The sequence below is a fragment of the Xiphias gladius genome, chromosome 11, assembly GCF_016859285.1.
Source record: "Xiphias gladius isolate SHS-SW01 ecotype Sanya breed wild chromosome 11, ASM1685928v1, whole genome shotgun sequence".
Classification (NCBI taxonomy): domain Eukaryota; kingdom Metazoa; phylum Chordata; class Actinopteri; order Istiophoriformes; family Xiphiidae; genus Xiphias; species Xiphias gladius.
The window spans coordinates 6186618-6205265 of NC_053410.1; the positions used below are offsets into that span (position 1 = coordinate 6186618).

The window sequence follows — 18648 nt, forward strand, 5'->3', positions numbered from 1 at the left end:
CTCCATCACTCTTTATCTCTGAGTCTTCTCCCTTTCTTATTTCCTCTGTCTTGATTCCCCTCCTTTCTCTCCCTCACCCCAGCCTCTCCCTCTCTCACAGTCCTTCTCTCTGTTAGCTTATTAACGGTCACAGCAAGAGTGTCTGGTTTGCAGACCAGAGCCCCTTGCCCCCCCCCAACCCATGCTCTCACTCCTCCTTCCCTCCCATTCTCCCGCTCTCCATCGTTCCATTCCCCTGGCTGCTATTATGAGAGGCATTTTATCCTTTGTTCCAACCCCCATGGTGCATCTGGCCTCAGATATGGGGACGAAGGGGACAGGAAACCAGTGAGAGTTTTTGCAAGGAGGAGGGGGTTCGGTGGGTTATAGAGTGGGTTCATTGCTGGGAGGTGGACGACCAGTTTCCACCATACAGGGAAGGAATGATAAGGAGGGAGCAAGCAGGAGAAGGAAACAGATACAGAGGGGGACAGGGAGGGAGGTATGAGAGCAGAGTCACTGTAGTTGTTCGGCACTTGTCGGTCTAATAGCAGCAGTAGCAGCGATAGTAGGATTATTACTTCGCTGATGCATAGTCTATGTAAATAAGCACTGGTGCCTGCTTTTCGGAGAAGTTCACACCTATTGCCAAAACAATCCCCTCTGTCGCTCCAGTGTACTTGTGACAGGTGAAGGAGGAACTCAGTTTTGCAGGAGAGAAATAAAGCGGGAGGAAGGAAAAGCGAGTGCGAGGAAGAACAGAGGTGACGAAACACCAATGAAAGAAAGGAGGAAGGAGGTGAAGAGAAGGAGAGGTCAACAGTTAGCCAGCGCTGGCCTTAAGATGACCTCGTCCTTCTATGAGAGGAGAGGAGAGGAGAAGAGAGGAGAGGAGAGGAGAGTTAAAGGAATGCTCAGGCCTTCTCAACCCTCCTTGCCCTATCCCCTCGCTCCCCCTCCCATATCTCCTCCAACAAAACAGGGTACTGAGGGAGGAAGGGAGGGGGTGTTGGTGATAAAACTCCAGACGTTCCCTCATTTGATGGTGCTCTGCCATGTCAGTGCATTCTTGCATTCCTCCCTGGCTCTTTCTGTTACAGCCCCCCCCCCCCTTAAAAAATTCCAATTCAACCTACTTTATTATAACAAATAAAGAACCAAATTGTCAAAGCCTTGAGCTCAAAGGCTAATGAGATCCCTGTCACTTTGTTCTTCCTTTTTCTCAGATCACTTTACCTCACAGAAAGCACTTGCATCCCTGTCAAAAATTACAATTTTTCTAAAAACAACTTACAGGATACAACAAAGCTATTGTATAAAAAATAATGCAGGGAAACAGTTAGGTTGCTAATCTTTTGTTCTCCATCTTGCAATCTGTCTCTGCCCCTCTCTTCATTTCCCTGCAGCTCTGTCTTTAGAAGGTGATACAGGATAGATATCAGGCAGGAAAAAAGGAGGAGCACCATAAAGCAGTTAGAGACGGAATATAAAAAAAGATATAAAACAACTTCCATTCACTAATTAGGAGTCAAACAGATGCACCCGCTAGTGTCCTTCTGTTTCTGTTCCTCCTTTCCTTTTTTCCTAGACCCCTTATATGCTTCTCTTTCCCGCTTCAGAAGAGTAACAGGGCTATTGTTTCCATAAAGTTTAGCTAATACTCCCCTTTTAGAGATGAAATAGAAGTGTCCGGTGGGGCAACAGCAGGAACACATAAATCAAGTCAGAAGGCCCAAGAGCCCTCTCTCCTTGGGGTCATTACAGGTCAAAGGGTCATTTCACAAGGGGTTAGGCTGAGCAAGGCCAGAGCGCTGCCTGTGTGAGTGTTTGCGAGGGCGTGAATGTGTGTGAATGGACATTGGAGACGGAGAGAGATTAAGAGTGTGTGTGCATGTATGTGCAGTGAGCAGTGCCGTGAGTGAGCGTCAGATTTAAATGTGGGCAACGTTGTGTGTGTGTGTGTGTGTGTGTGTGTGTGTGTGTGTGTGTGTGTGTGTGTGTGTGTGAGTGTGTGAGCATGTGCACAATAAATGGTCTGCCTGTGTACTTTTATTGGAGGTCATGGGGTAAAGGAGTTGGTCCAAGGCTGTGTACCAAATCCTGCTCCTGTGAAAGCGCACGCACACACACACACACACACACACACACACTAAAAAAAGCTCCTGCTGTCACGCAGAAACACATAGTCACCTGTCTTAACAGAGTATCACCCAAAACAATGCCTCGCACCAGTGGCAACGTGACATGTTTCTGTCAGCACACTTGCCACACTGCTGCGCTCGAAGCCAAGTGTGTTAAACAGTCAGCAATCTCAGCTCGTCGTGAGGTGGAACGTCTCCAACAAAGCGAGATGGGTCGACATGTTTCAAACAGGCAGAGAGAAAATCCCGGTTAAGCCTCGCCCCACAAAGACCCCAGTGTTCAGGTCGATGTGACTCTGAATACACTGAGGCTGTGCAAGTTTTTACAAGTCGTGGAGTTCTGCATTTTGAAAGACAACTGCCTCGGTTGTTAAGGTTATTAAGATGTGACTTTCACTGTAGCTCTATAGGGGCTTTACCAGGGCTCAGGGTTGCTTAGGGGAGAATATTTTCTCCATATCAATGTTATGTTAGCTAAGAGAAAGAGGCTGGTTTGGCAATGTGTTTGTTTTCATGCTGTGGCCAAGATTTTCCAGGTCTTAGTCAGCAATTTTTGCCTGATCTTCTCTGTCTTTGTCCCCTCTCCTTCCTCCTCTCCCTCCCTCTTTCCATCCATCCTCTTCCTGCTTCTCTTCATCTTCTCCAGGTTCATTAACGCGAGGAGGAGAATAGTCCAGCCCATGATCGACCAGTCAAACCGTGCAGGCAAGTCTCCTATAGTTACTGTATTCAAGTCTCGCAGGCGAAAGCCGTCCACACTCCATGCACCCGGAGGCCTCTCAGCTGGTAAATACAGGACTGACCCCCCCCCATCCTGGAATGTCCAAAACCTCCAGGGGCTGTCCCCTTCGTTACAACATTAACGTTACAACATTAACAACAACCATTAATTAACTCTGACTTGCCATTTGGGGTGAGAAACTAGTTATTAATTATAAAATATAATATTTTGGCTGAAAATGAGTTAACGATGAGTGGATTTATTTTTCTTAGTCCATAGACAAAACTTGCTGTGTTCTCAGTAAAGTTTGCTCTTAACCCCTTCCTCCCCCCTTTGCCAATCGGGCAAAGGAAAAAAAACACTCAACCCTTCCTCCCTGGCTCAACCAACACATAAAGAGAACTACACTCGTTTCTTTTTTTGGGGTGACCGTTGTTTGGCTTTTTGGCTCCAGACCTGTTTTTACCCCCCCCACACACACACACACACACACACACACTCTCCTTTAAACTCCCCACCTCAACCCTATTTGTGGCTGTGTCAGGGAGCGAGGGGAGTGAGCGAGCGGTCCCCCTGGTGCATGGCTTGGTTTGGACTGCCGTAAACTTTATTACCTGTAATAGGGGTCAGAGGTCAGGGTGGCATTAGGGGCGCAGTAAAGTTCAAAGGCATTCAGTGGGGCCGAGTTCTTGCTTTTGCTTGACTGACCCCCAAACAGCCTAAATCGAAGGTAAGTGGATTTCTATGAGAGCAGAACAATGGAGGCGAACAAAAAATAGGAACCCTATCAGGTTCCATTTATCGTTGCTGCTCAGTTATAGGCAGTATTTATTAGATAAAGCATTTAGGTAGGAGCAGATTCTGAGGCCATTCAGCAAGAATGACTTATTGTTGTGTTAAGGGGAAACCGATTAGAGCTTTTGCCTGGAGTTCATTTTGTTCTTTTGATCCTGTGTATAATCACACATTGATAGGAGCAGCATGTACGATAAAACCATAGCGAAGTGCCAAAGTGCGATTTTGTTCTGCATAAAAAGCCATGATAAGTATTATTTTAAGTACCAGGAATATGGTTTCTGATTTTAAAACAGTTCAATACCTTTGCATTAAATAACAACAGCTTTTTAAGAATTTATACATTTTTATTCAAAGTTTCAGGCAATATATTTGGAGTTACTTTTCAAAATGCTGTCTTTCTTCTATGGATGAGAAAAATCCAACGATAGATTCTTCACTTCTTAAACCTTACCCATTGGTAGGCCAGTCGTGCTGTGCAGTCAAACATTACTCAAACCCACAAAACTTTATTTTAAATTCTAGTGGAGACACCAAATATGTCAGGTTGAATTTTGGGGAAAAGTGTATGAAATTATGCACAAAACATCTACAGTGTTTCCATTTAACTGAATGGTACACCACAGTTTGGGGTTTGAATATTTCGCTCAGCGTAAACATCAAATAAAGTTGAAACCAATTGATAGACAACATGAATGGTACTGTCAGACAATGAGGAATAAGATGATTTTAACAACCTTAAAGGAAAAACTTTGTTAGGTGGTAAAATGTAAAAAAAAGTCATTTTATCCCTACAAGGACTGCAGTCGTGTCAACATGTTATATTGGTTAGCTATCAGTCATCATGTAAAAACAGTTGTCACCTCCTCCAGATGGTTCAAATCTCACTTTAAACCAAGTCCTTGTGTGTCTGAAGTGTACCCTAGTGTGCATTGAACTCTCTCAGTCCGATCTCTATTAGAGCATTTAGACGCATTAAAGTCTACCAGGGGCTTACAGTGGAGAGCCGGCTGCAGAGACACGGAGCAGAGTGACGTTGAAAGACAACGGCGGCTCCCTGTGCGTGCACCAGCCAACAGATGATCCCGCTTCGGCCACTGAGCCTTAATTAAAAGCACTAATTGACCACTCCATCCCCTCCCTCCAATCCCTCTACCCCTCCCTCCCTCTGTCTCCTCCTCCATCCACAGTAAGTCAAGGAGCTCCCTACAATCCAGATGGCCAGCCGATGGGGGGCTTCGTCATGGACGGCCAACAGCACATGGGAATCAGACCACCTGGTAAGGCTTTCTCTGCGTGTCTGTCCCTTTCTTTCCTTGCTTGCTTTTCCCATTTTTCTCCTTTCTTTCCTTGCTCTCATTAGCTCATTTTCATGTCTTTGCCCTCCTTTTTTCTCCTCTCTTGCCACATGAGTCCTTCCTCATATAGTTTCACTCCTGTCTCATCTCTTTCATCTCTTCTCTCTCATACTTTTGCTCTCCTCTCCCACCTTCAAACTATATCTCTAGGTGTCAGTGTGTTTCATGCGGTACCTTCCATGATTATGGTTTATTCTACCAGCATGCTCCTTGTTTTTTCTCACACACAAGTACTTACTGGAAGCTATATGGTCACTATGTGGTGATTTAAGTGTAAGCTGTGCAGCTTGTGCACCCTCAACACAGTGATAAAGATACACACTGCACAGACACACATAATGTACACACACACTCACACACACACACACACACACAGATACCTCCCCCTCCCTCGACACACAAAACCAGAACAGGTGTGGTCAATCACATTACACAACCATCTCCTTCCTCACTCCCTCGCACTCAGTCCCTCTCTCTCACGCCATCAGGTCTAATCCCAGAGTTTGTCCTTAAGCTCCTCTCCTCCTCCTCTATCCCCTGTTTTCTAGGATTCTCTCAAGTCTCTAACCCTATCTCACCCTCCACTCAAAGTCAGCAGGTTTGGATAAACTGCCAGGCTACTTAACCCCCCCTTCACCACACCTCGCTCTACCAGGTTTAAGCCAGTATGCTCCTCTGCTATGTTGTCTGTCAAGTTAGTTTCAGAGCGAAACCGCCTCTGCTATTCACCTCAGTTTTCTCCCCTTTCACATTGCAAAAACTTTCCTGGTTGCACTAAATTGCAATAACCTAATAAAAACACGAGCATTTTTCGTCTCTCTAAATAAACGAACTGTCGTTAGATTGTGTATACACACTGAACCTTTTTACCGTGGTTTGTCTTTAAATTCACGCCCTCTGTGTTTCTCAGGACCAATGGGTGGAATGGGCATGAACATGGGCATGGAAGGTCAGTGGCACTACATGTAGCCCCGCCCCAGTCCGACCAATCGCAACACAAAGGGGGATGTAAGTACAAACTGACACACACTGACTTACACTTACAGATTCATTTAACCTTCCAGATCAGCAGAGGCGTGTTGACGACATTTTGAATGGGGGTCATAGACTCAGGTATAAAGTACATTATTCATGAATACATTTACTGCACATCAGAAGGGGTGGTTCTGCTTTTAGGTTGCAATTTAAAGTGTTTGTTTAAGAATACGATCTCTTACATTTTGTGCCAATGTGCTCTTACCAAATAATTACAAAAACGTAAAAGTTATGGGAGTTATAGATGGTGTAAGTCCTTGTTTGGCAAATGGCTATTCTCCAAACTGATATATTTGGGAATAATTCATTTGTACCTTTTGTCAGTCTGTGTGTAAATGTGTTTTTTTTTTTTTTTTGTTACAAACAGGCTTTTGTTCTTGCCAGACTGATTTTTCTCAGCTATTCTCTCTCTAACTCTCCCACCCTCGGTCTGGTGATAAGAGCCTTTGATCACAACCTTGTAACTCTATGTGTGTGTAATGTGAGCGTGTGCGTGCGCATGTGTGCAGCTCTCTCATATATCCAGTAGCTACAGGACTAAACATCCTGCATATCAGGGAGTACAGGAAAGAAGAGAAGGTTTTTCAGGATAAAAAAAACAAGAGAAAGAGAGTAGGTGAGGCAGAGGGCAAAGGGAAAACAGACTGTTTGAACACATGTTCACATACTCATATACTATATACAAATGATAATCCGTGATATGAATGTGTTTTGCATGTCTGAGTACATTTAAATTGAAAATTTCCCAAAAATTGCAATGATTGAAAATCAAGCATTTAGTGTACCGGTACGTAGATATGTTCTATCTAACAACTGTTCTTGGTTTGTGTGCGTAGGAATAGATAGGAGGAGAAAGAAGGCGGACGGGGCAAAAAGGGGGTAGAGGAGTGATGAGAAGGAAAGAAGGCAGAGATGGGGTGAGGTTGGGGGGGGGGGTAAGGGGGCAGGTAGGACGCTACCATGGCAACAGACTGATTGGCAAAAATGTAAGCAGTCGTTGCTGGTGCAAGGAGAAGGGGAGAGAGAGAAGTGAGCACCCCTTAAGTGTCATAAATCTGCCAGGTTGCTGTTGATGCATGAGCCACATTAATACACACACTAACCAGCTAGAGGACCCCCCCCCCCGTCTCCTTCTCCTTCTCTAATGCTCACTGTCTGTCTCACTCCCTTTTTGTGGTTTCTCTCACTGTCTCTATCTCTTTCACCAACACCTTTTTTTCTGTTTCTCTTTAATTCTCTGCCTCTCTCTCTTTCTCTCACCTCCTCTCCCCCTCTCTCCGTCCCTCCCTCCCTCTCTCTCGCCCCAGGGCCAAATAGACTCCCACATAATTCTGGATATATACAGGCTTGGTGTTGTCACAGTGCACAGTGTGTATAAAGTGGCTACGGGTCCAATCGTTCTGAAACATCATTGTTTTCTGTGTGTGTGTGTGTTAATTAGTGTATGTCTGTGTTTTTACAGCATATGTGCGTACACCTGTGTGTGTGTATACCTGTGTGGGTGCATGTATACCGCACACAAACATTCATATGCGAAATACATGCATTTATCCATGTGTGGGTGTGTGCATGCATACAGACATGTGTGTCTGTATAACTATATGTGTGCGTATGTATGTGCATGTGTGTGTATGATAATAGGATTACTCCTGGCACAGGGAGGGGACACAAACTAGTGCAAAATGGAGGACGTAGCCAGCAGGGTATGGAGCTTAGCTGGGCCTAATTGACTAGATCCAAATTAAATATGCCATCACCAGAGGTGTGACCAATGGGTTTGACTTATTCAGTTTACAAAAATAGAGACCATTAACCCTCCACAGAACGCGCGTGCATGTGTGTGCATGCCACGATGAAAATACGCCGTCCGTGTTTCCGTCACAAATGTCCACGACCAAAACAAAGACAGAAAATCTCACATCGAATGGCATCTTTCAGGTTTGATATACCGGGAGACATGGTAATAGAAAGGCTGTGCTTTCAGAATGAGACGTGTGTGTGTGTGTGTGTGTTTATGTGTGCGAGTGTGTAAACACGAGGGCTGGTTCGCCGTGTCCAAGCAGCCTCTTTCCAGCAGCTGCTAGCCTTCCCAGCAGACCTTGCTTTAAACAGCCTCAATTTGCCTGCTGAATCTCGTAATTGGGCCACCAGAGGAATCCTCTGCGAGACGGGCAAAGCACAGAGAAGACGAATAGACGGCGGAGAAAAAAAAGACAGCGAGAGAGAGAGAGAGAGGGGTAGACGTCAAGAGGGAGGGGCGGATGAAGCGATAGGAAGAGAGAAAAGAGTAAATGACGAGAGGGAGGGAGGAAGGAAGGAGGAGGAGGGAAAGAAGAAGAGAGAAGCTGGGAGAGAGATGGTGACAGAAATATGTCTACTCTTCCTCACGACTAATCGTTTCCTTACAGCTTCATCAGCTAGCCTACGCTAGCTGCTAGCTTCTCTCCGTCAAATTGCTACTTTCCTTTCTAGGTCAATTAAATGTAAGTGATGTGTTATATTCTTTCATGACCAATTAAATTAATAGGTTATTACGGGAGGGGGGGAAACGGTTATCTTATTTGATTAAGAGAGCACAGGTTCATTATATTTTATAAGCAATTTTCATTAGCAGAGTTGAGGTTTTGTTACCGCGGGGCTAAATTGAACGGTTATTGTGCCGGGGAGTGCTAAGCCTCGATACAGAAGGTGTGCCTAGCAGTCACACTGCAGCATTAGTTAAAACTAAAGCCAATTAGTCCTGCTTAGTGAAGAGCGTTATGCTTTCCACCCAATGATGATTACAGAGCTTATATCCCCTTGCGAAACAATACACCTGTCAGCAGAGATGAAGCCCAGCAAGTGAAGCAGAAGTGAGCTGAGCCTTTGATAGCGACGAAAATGACTCTCGGATGACCCTTACCCCCTTTCCCTTCTTCCTCTCCCCTGCTTTCCCTTTTCCACAAAATTAGCCAGGGGTGGCCCCTGAAAACTGTAATTTTCAGTTTCAGGACAATAGTTATCACAGGGTGGAAGAATTAATTATGGTGCAGAGCGTATGGAATTTTTTCTGGCCCTCTCTGCTCAGAGCTTTTCCCAAAATGTCGGACAGAACGCTTGAATGAACGTTGCCTGTAACCCCTTTGCTGCCAGTCTCTGCTGGAGACCTTTTGTCCCGGGATTCATTGCTCCAATCATTAAGCACAAATTTGTTAACCTTCTGCTGAGGGGTCAAGATCTCCCCTCAACCCCCACCACCACTCATCCCCCCACCGTCACCCCCCACCCTCAACTTCTCTTTCTGGTGGATGAACTTTTACTATTAACGAACATTGGAAAAAAAAAAACAGTTCCCGATGGGGATTTTGTGCCCCCTTGTATTGTCCATGTGAATGTGTGTCCCTGTTGATTTGGCCGGTCTGGAATCCCCTTTGGAGTCTAAGAAAGGAGGCCTACAGCTCAATGTATTGATTGGCTTATTAAGTGAGAAACCGTATTAGCCATGTGTGCTCTTTTAAGCACGCATAGCGTTTATTATAGCCTTGACGCTCTCTTGTTTGCAAGAGCCACAAACAACTTAAAGTAGCAATCCAACGGATTCTTGATTGTTTTTATTTTGGGACGTTTTTAAGTTGTAAATGGTCAATGTTGTGGTGTTTAGTCACTTGCCGGTCAAATTGTAACTTTGCTCCTTGAGGTTTCTGCTGAAGTTTTGTAGGTAACTCTTTTACTGCAGAAAACAGACTACACATCATATAATTTACAGAAACTTGCACGACAAATACTTAATTATATGGAGATTTAAGGGATCATTGCTTTCAGGATGAGCCAAGTCTGCACTGTGTTTAAGCTAGCATTGCTAATGGCTTAGCTTGCTGTGGCGCCACACGTTATGTCCCACAACGGATAGGTCACAGGTTTGATGCCATTAGGTCCCGAAAGATATGTAACCCCTACCACCTAACTCATTTAAGCAAACTAATTGAAACTAGCATAGCTCACATAATAGCTCACCCTTCTCTTACGCAAGTCAAACCTATTCTCCTCAGCAGCCCAGGTGAAAACTGATGGATGAGGGGAATAACAAACAAGGGTCCTTGCGTTCACTCTTCTATTGTCCTCCTCCTGCTTCACCTCCTTGTCCTTTTCCCTGCCTGCCTTTGTGTCATCTGTAGTGGCCCTCTTGTGTGTGATGAACACGTGGATGGGTCCCGGGGGCTCTCAGGTGACGGGCGGCCGTGAGCCTCACCTCTCCTCTTTGGTTTTGACAACAATGGATGCGGTTTCTCAACAGTGACTTTCCACATTCAGAGATGGATGGTGGCTATTGTTGGCTTTAAGGGGAGGCACGTAGGGAGAAAAGAGGGTGAAGATGACTTACTTTTCTTCATTTCTCATTGAATGAGGAGGTTTGATCACATGCGCAGGTTCCATCAGTATTAGTGGTTTTAGTTGATGTGTGAAGTAACTAAGGTAATTACAATATATGACTTTGATTCTTAAAACAAGATTGAATTGTAGGCCACCTTAATACTAACATGTAATATCTTTACTTATGCAGTTGTCTTTTTTAGTCAAATACCGACTGTAAGCGAGTAAAAGATAAATCAAAGGCTAATTTTAAGTTTCCTTGTAGTTCAGTTAAACAGATTATCCAGGAAATGTTAAGCACTAGACCTCAGTATCGCTTCAAGTTGATCATGTGTGTTTGGTCTCTAAGTCCTCTCCTACTGTTAAAGTAGCATTACTGAGGGTGTAGGATTAACTCAGTAACCCTCCAATGCCTTCTCTCTCTCTCATATACCACCACACAGTCTTAGTGAAGGGCAGGCTAGAGTCTGTATTCTGACCCAGATTAACACTATGTCGGGTTTGCAGCAGTTGCCACATACTATATTGCTCCTCCAGCGTCTTATCAGCGGGCCCTGCCATGTTCATGTGCTATCACCCTGAAACTGTAACATGAGAGTCTGCTGTCTGAAGTCTACTGTGATCTATTGTCGTATTTAATGAATGATTAATGATATCTAACTCATTCAATAGTTTTCTTTTGCAGTCAAATGCTTTCTGCCCCAGTGGTGGAGACAATTTGCCAGCTTAATAAGAGCTTAAAAATATTTGCATGACTTTGCACATACACTGGAGTTTTTAATTTGTTCAACTTTATACATTTACCAAATTTACCTGTCACTGCTGCCAAGTGAAACCTTGTTGTCTGCACAACATCATCCCTGATCAGTTGACTCCGAATAGGTTTCAAGCCATAGATGAGTGTCCAGCTACTGGATTGAAGTTAAAGGCTTTCACATGACTACAGTGATACTGTCTGACTAGAAATGTGAAAATCAGTCCTCTCTCTGATCAGCCATTCACAGCAGACTCCCGTCTGCTTGCCGAATGCAAATTCTCTCATTTACCTGTGCAAAACTGATCACTGGTTAACCATTTTGATCTTCTCTTTCCTCAGAACTGCAGGTCAAACCGGGGGATCACCTGTCTCACAGAGGCCTACAGAGCATGGGAACGGGACTCCCTGACCTCCTAACAACAACAACAACCAACAACAATCCCTCTGTCAACCTCCAAGACCCAACAACATTTTATTCGGCTGATATCTGCAAAATGGAAACCTTCCATGACTGCCTACAATCTTTGTCTATGTATCCAGTGAGGGTGATGCACAGAAGATCCAAACTCACCCGACACAGATGACCCCCTGTCCCGACAGACCCCTGCTTCTTCTCTGGTGGGCACTAGACTTTGCCCTCTTGCCGCCCACTAGCTTCAAATGGATTCCTCCACTGAAAGTGATTGCGATTGCGAGAATAGATGACACACGAGAGACACACTGGGTCCTCTGCCTGTACCTTTGGCAAATGTGGCACTTGGTGATATTTTCTAGACTCTTTGGCAAACACAAGAGACTTTCTGCGAAGAGCACTCCACTCTTTGGGACGATGGAATTGGACCAAGGAGAAGCCAATGTCTGTATCTGACAGGACACTAACAAAGCAAAAGAGGTGCCCTTTAAAAAATATAGTGGATTGAAACATGGAAAGAGGGAAAGCACGAGAAAAGAAATTAAAAGTATAACTATATCAAACCCTAGCTTGGGAAGTGGAGAAAGAAAATATACTGTATACTGTTGTAAAATTACGCTGGACTCTCACAAGAACTGGGAATTTAAGTATTGTAAATGCTATTGTATTGTTCTGCATATTATGTTGTTTCTAATAGATTTTTTAAAAAAAAGGATGTGAACTTTTTTCTGTTTTTTTTTTTTTGGGTTTCTTTCCACACTATGTGTGTGCCGTCTTCTTTAAATTTGACCTCCTGCCCCCTCCCTCCATTAAATCACAATGCATTTTTAATAGAAAAAAAAAGGTGAATAAATGGACAATTCGATCAGTCTGTCATTTCTCGCAAGCCTTTATTTGGATGGTAAGAGAGAGTGTGATGGCGATTCAGATCAGATGTCCTGTTTTTTTTCTGTTTTTTTGTTTTTGTTTTTTTTTTTTTTAAACATACAGTACACATACCCCATCCACATACATACAGGGTGCAGCTAATTGTATTGCTGTTGCTGTGTCTACACCTTGTAACTCTAATTTTTGGTGATTTTTTTTTTTTTTTTTAATATTTTCATATCAGCTGATTTTATGTTCCTCTACTGGTGGAAAGTTTTTATTGGTATAGAAAATTCCCCGACTATTTGGGGTCATGAAACTCTGTTATAACTCAGTGGATTAACTCCAAACACAACGACATCAAGCTAAACACAGTTTTTGAGAAGCTAACATTTAGGATGTACATGGTTTTTAATCCAATTGCCACTGTCCAATTCTTCATTTGATCTATTTTGTATGCAAAATCAAATGAGGACAGACATATAATGTAGGTGTCAATATGGCTAACATCATGACAGGCTAACAAACACGATACAGCTTCAGTTAATGCTCACAAACAAGCTAAAAAAAAAAAAAAAAAATCACTGTGGATGGGAAACTACAAGTGTGTGTCCCACAAACATGACGTTTCCTGTTTTTCTCCGTGTCTATGATTGAGGGCCTCTGGAAGTCTATTCCAGTGCCCTATTGATGTGTTTTATGTCACAAGGCCGAGCGCTCGCATGGCCAATGGATTCGTTTCTCTTCAGTGTTTGATGTGGCCTGATAACAGGGAGCTGCAGAGGCTATATGGGAAGACACCATTTATACCACAGTCCATTTTGATTTAACCAAATGATGTTATGCTGATCAACAGACAGGAGAGAATGTAAAAGTCACTCTGTGTGTGTGTGTGTGTGTGTGTGTGTGTGTGTGTGTGTGTGTGTGTGTGTGTGTGTGTGTGTGTGTGTGTGTGTGTGTGTGTGTGTGTGTGTGTGGCAGTATGTATGTGAGGGGGTACATGCGTGTGTGTGTGTGTGTGTGTGTGTGTGTGTGTGTGTGTGTGTGTGTGTGTGTTTGCGCGCGCATACATCCTTGTGTGGGTTATCAATGCATCCATTATCCATTGCTTCAAACATGTATAACGCACATCTTTAAGATTCCTTTTGAAGACAAGTCATGTTTCTTATGCTTTTACTTTGAAGGGTATATATGTGCATCTGTGTTGTAAATAAATACTTTTTGTTCAAATAACAGAATCAAAACTAGTCTCACATTATCTTCCTATATGCTGATATGGAATATTAAAAACATACTTATTACTAGTTGTTAAATAATTTTACCAAAAAGTAAACAACTCCTGCAAGAGGTGTTGTAGTGTTGCTAAAATAGGCGAGGGCATGTTTACATGTCAACAACTGCCCACTGAAGAAAACAGAGGTCCAGTTATACTTAAAGGAACATGCACTTAAGTCAACCTTCCTCCCATTGCTGTGGATAATGTGTAGCTAATGCATGCGTTATGCTGTAATTTTCTCACACATGGAGGGGGGGGGGGACTCGGAAAGAGGGGCTCGGCAAGAAAGCGAATTATCCGTCATTTAGCATTAAAATTCATTTAGGTAAAATTGCTACAAACATGTAAATGGGAAGATTAGTTCTCCCTCACGCCTTGTTGCCCGCAGTCAAAGGGCTCCGCTTGAAGCCCAGCGCTCTGCAGCCGATGTTGTCTCCGGGATACACCGCGCTTCTGCAGGCGGCGGCTGAGCCGACCGAGCAGACGGGAGGAGAAGAGCCGAGAGAGTTTTGTCTAATTGATACATTTCGGGGAGCAGCCCTGAATCCCAAAGTCAGTGTCTTGTTTTTTTGCGAGAACAGCGAACAAGAGCGAGTCTGTTTTATCCATAACAATATACGCGTATAAATCAATACTCTCCCCTTCTCCCTCTCTATCTCTCCTCCGCGCAACTATTGTGCTTTTACTGCCTTTGCCGAATTGAATGATATTTACACTGGAGAAGAAGAAGGAAAAGAGACACGCTCTTAAAAAACCCAGGCGACGTTTTAATTGCTTCGCCTCTCCACCATAGCTGGAAAATCCGAGGCTGTGAAATGTGAATTCCTGAGCCTGTGGCCGCCGGGAGCTGTGGAGACAGAGGAGAAAGCCCATACTTGACTGCCCTCTTTAGGGAGGCCTGGTAACTGTCCGGGGCAGGGACGTTTGGAGATGGCGCGCAGCACCGACCCTCCTTTTACGCACGCACGTAAACCTCACGAAAACGCGTTTGGAAGTTCAGTGCAAAAGCTGAGATGAGCTACAAAGAGTGTGTTGCTGCAGCAAAAGAGTGCCCTGCAAAGGTGAATGCAAAAGCAAAGTTTCTTTTACATCTCCCTTTGTCTCAAATCTGATATGAAAACCCTACTTTTCATTAAATGATTGGATACAATGTTTGCAAGTCAGGGGAAATAATCGTAGCTTTCACTGCACTTTCATTCCCGCAATTTTGTTTAACCAAGTGTTTAAACCAAACCCGAGTCACTTCAGTTCACTTGAAGCAAGAAAGATACATTTGACTCATTTAAATTCTTGAAATGACCTGATTTTGACGTTTTTCAAAAAGTTTTTTTAAGACTAAGCACTTGGTTAAATAATAATGTTTGATTATATACATTTATTAATATATACAGTTACACTGTTTTATTATGCGCAATAGTGCAACCTGTCTTCGGTTTTATCGGAAACGTTTACATTATTGTGATTTTGCATGTTTGGGGCAATTTTTGACAAAGCTGACCTACATTTCAAACCACTAAGATTTGAATAATACTTTCCTTTTGACTGTTTGAGTCTTGTGCAGTTTAAAACAGTTTTGGTTTTTTTTTTTTTTAACGCACAAAACTCTATGAAGTTTGACTTGTGCTAATTTCAAAAGCTGAAAGTCAGAACGTGTGTGTGTGACACACACACACACACACACACTGACCGCGGAGTGAACTGTCAGAGCAGCCTAATGAATGGAGCAGAAATGTGTTCCAGGGCAGTGGAGGTGCCCGGACAGGCCTGTCTTCCTCCCACAACAACGCAGATATTTATGCGCCTTTATGGTTGAAACGGGGAACGTGGACAAGTAACCGTGCGCCTCGCGTTCTCCGCTACACTACAAGCCATGACAAATCTCGGCGGCTATAGCGTGTGTAAGCTTATTAATTCAAACCACCGATTTGTCACTGGTTGCTGAACGCGGGGGCCTGTTAGTCTCACTGTTCCTCTCGATGTGCGTTGAGTGGATATTTCAGTTGTAACTGATATCTTTTTTTTTTTTTTATTTCATGCTAAATAGCTTGTAGCCCACACGCACGGCATTTTGCGTCGAATGTTTTTGTCTTTTGTAGCCATTAATTCATGCTGATATATTATTCCTAAAAATATTTCTTTGATGTTTCGGAACATCTGCAACACTGGATGTTTCGGTTAAGAGTTTATTAGCTTTTTTTTTTTTTTTTTTTTTTTTTTAAATGAAATCAAATTAAAATCGCAGTTTAAAGTGTAAACTCACGTGACTAAAACTGACCGAACAGAAAACCCAAAAGTGCTGTGGATTATTTTATTTTCCTCGACTCTCCTCCCGAGAGTCAGAGGTTAAATGTTGGTCATAAAATGTGGAGATTATGTAGGTTAACCCAAACCGGCCCCCTGTCACCTTCAGGCTTCATAACTGCAACGTCCGGCTCGAGAGGAAATGCGCGAGGGATAGTCAAGATTGGACACGAGCGCGCTCCAAGACAATGTTCCACCAGGCAGCTCTCCGTAGTTTCCCAAAAGAAATGCCCGACGCGGGACATGGACGTGTGGTCGAGATGACACGTCGAAATCTGAGCTACTCTGTGAAATCGGTATAGACACAAAACACAAACTAAACTGTAGCCTCCATACGCCTCGCAGGACGAACTTTCCAACCCCCCCAAAAAAAACTCCACCTTCAAAAGGTCGCGCGGCAGCTGGTTTTGAAACAAAAGAAGGAGGAGGGGGGGGAGAAAAACAAAAATCTGTTGGTGGGGAGAAAGAGAGAGAGAGAGAGAGGAGGACTGTTGAGCGGGGGCCATTTTGGATGTCATCTGTCTCCTTGGCGACGGGGCCCCGGCCCTCAAAAGCCCCTTGGGCGCACGGATTGTTTGAGAGGAGCCCGCTATTTTCTGCAGCATCATTTATCACTGTCACCACATAATGATTCCCCTCGCAGCTCCTTATTGATGTTTGTAATTGCATTATCTCATAAGGGGGGATGATCAATGGAGCCGAGAGGAGCATCGAGGGGTCAGGAGATGCCGGATTGCTGTTTGTCCATTTAATGCAACCAGGCTCTCATTATCCGCAGCCTCCCTGCGTTCGGGCTAAGTAACGTTTGGTCTGCTCTCCTCCGAGGTCTCCCAGAAAGGAGAGGAAGAGGAGGAAGAGGAGGAGGGGGAACCGCTCGTTTCATTTGTTTAACCCCAAGCCACTGCAGATAAGAAATTAGAAATGCAAAGGAGAGAGACAGGAGAGTGAAAGTAACGTGATTAAGTGTTATGTTATTAGTTCCATTAAGTCTGAAAAACGAGATTCTGAATTAAAGCGCACAGCTTTAAGCTCATGGGCATCCGTCTAGTAGTGGTTTTATAACGTGAGATGATTAAACATAGCTATAACAATATGCCCTCGTGGTTTAAGCGTTTAAATTGACCTCATGCACACGAAGAGCGAGAAACAACAGGAGGATCTGACGAGAAAATGTTTCAAACTATATGATTGGGGCCGTTTTTAGCGCGCTCCAGAGAAGTTTTGAGCTCCGAGAGACGGAGCGTCGGGGTCAGACGATGCTGCATGCGGAGGTTCTTCTCGGGCGTACGCAGTCATGAGATCCAGTTTCAGTTTCAGAGCCCGGCTGAGGCCCCCCCACCCTCCCCGCGTCAAACCAAATGCGATACTCTCCCTTTCCAACCGGCCATAAGGAATACTGACATAATTACTTTGACGTGAGTGACTTAAAGTGCCCCCCAGCTTCACGCACACACGACGCAAATCTCTTATCACCGGCGTTTCTCTGTCATACTTCATAAAGAGGACACAGTGACGTCTTCTCAGATGGGCGGGAAGACTACTTTAAAATGAATCTTAAAATTAACCGGCATTTTCATTATTGAAACGTTTTGGGGTTTTTTTGTTTGTTGTTTTGTTTGTTTTTTTTGACCAGGCAGATGAAACGTAAAGGTTTTAGCCTGAAACCTTAAGTTGCGACTGGTACATGAAGGATATGGAAGAAAGACGCACGAAAGCAATATTTTTCCATTAAAATAATAATAATAATGAAGTGTGACTCTTCAGTGGTTCTTTCCGTATCTTCTCTTGCTTTTGAAAGTCTTGAAGTCGTCAGAGTCAAGCATGGTTTAAAGGGTCCTTTCGCTACTTTGGAAGATTCCCCAAGCCCCCTCACAGCGCTAAACAACGTCCTGTGATCATCTCGGGGAGTTTTTTTCCCCTCAAAACAAAGCAATTCGTGGCGTTTTAGTTTCTGTGGCAGAGGCTGCGGCTGCTGGGTGCCGTTCTGCAATCTTGCAGTGAGCGCGCCGCTCGCCCCGGCGCCCGAGGGGGGGGGCTGTCAGCAGGTATGAGTGTGGATATGTGGGCCAGGGATTGGAGACATGCGTACTAGTGCGTGCAGGACACAGGCAGTGGCACAGACGCCCGGCTCAGAGATAGACGAGCGGGCGACAAGTAGCCACCGCCGGGTCTGGTTTGTGGGCCGGTTCTGCACAGCTCACCCAGAGCGGGATGTTTTGCGGGCGCCTGGTTCTGCGGCTCCACTCTCCGGCTCTTGACCGGAGACGTCCGGTGCTTGGGAATCACATGTTTTTGGCCTCGGTGTTTTCCCGGGGAGGGAGACGCCGCCGGCAGCGCACGAACCAACTGCCGCTGGTTCATAACCAGAGATGTTTCTGTCAGCACCTTCCTGAATATCCACCTCTCTCTCTCTCTCTCTCTCTCTCTCTCTCCTTCTGTCCCTCTGTCCGGAAAGTCACCTTGGTAGCGCCAGGCAGGGAAGAAGAACGGGGGGGGCTCCTCAGCTCACCTGGTGAGGCCGGATCCAATAATTGCGACCTCCCCCTCCTCTCAGACACATGCTCACACACGCTGACGCACCACAGCCCACTACCAACCTGCTAGTGGATTTGATCATGACAAAGAGCTGAACAACGGCTCCTTTTTGCTTGTAGAG

General features: G+C 44.5%; 1 protein-coding gene across 1 annotated transcript in view; it reads left to right on the forward strand.

Moving 5' to 3' along the window:
• LOC120796503 (homeobox protein Meis1) overlaps positions 1-13356 on the forward strand; it is an 86201-nt gene extending 72845 nt beyond the window's left edge. The window contains exons 10-13 of the mRNA XM_040139419.1: positions 2767-2825; positions 4827-4916; positions 5905-6002; positions 11476-13356. Coding sequence (XP_039995353.1) covers positions 2767-2825; positions 4827-4916; positions 5905-5963 — 208 coding nt within the window. The 3' untranslated portion in view covers positions 5964-6002; positions 11476-13356. The remainder of the gene's footprint in view (positions 1-2766; positions 2826-4826; positions 4917-5904; positions 6003-11475) is intronic.
• Positions 13357-18648: the final 5292 nt, after the last annotated feature.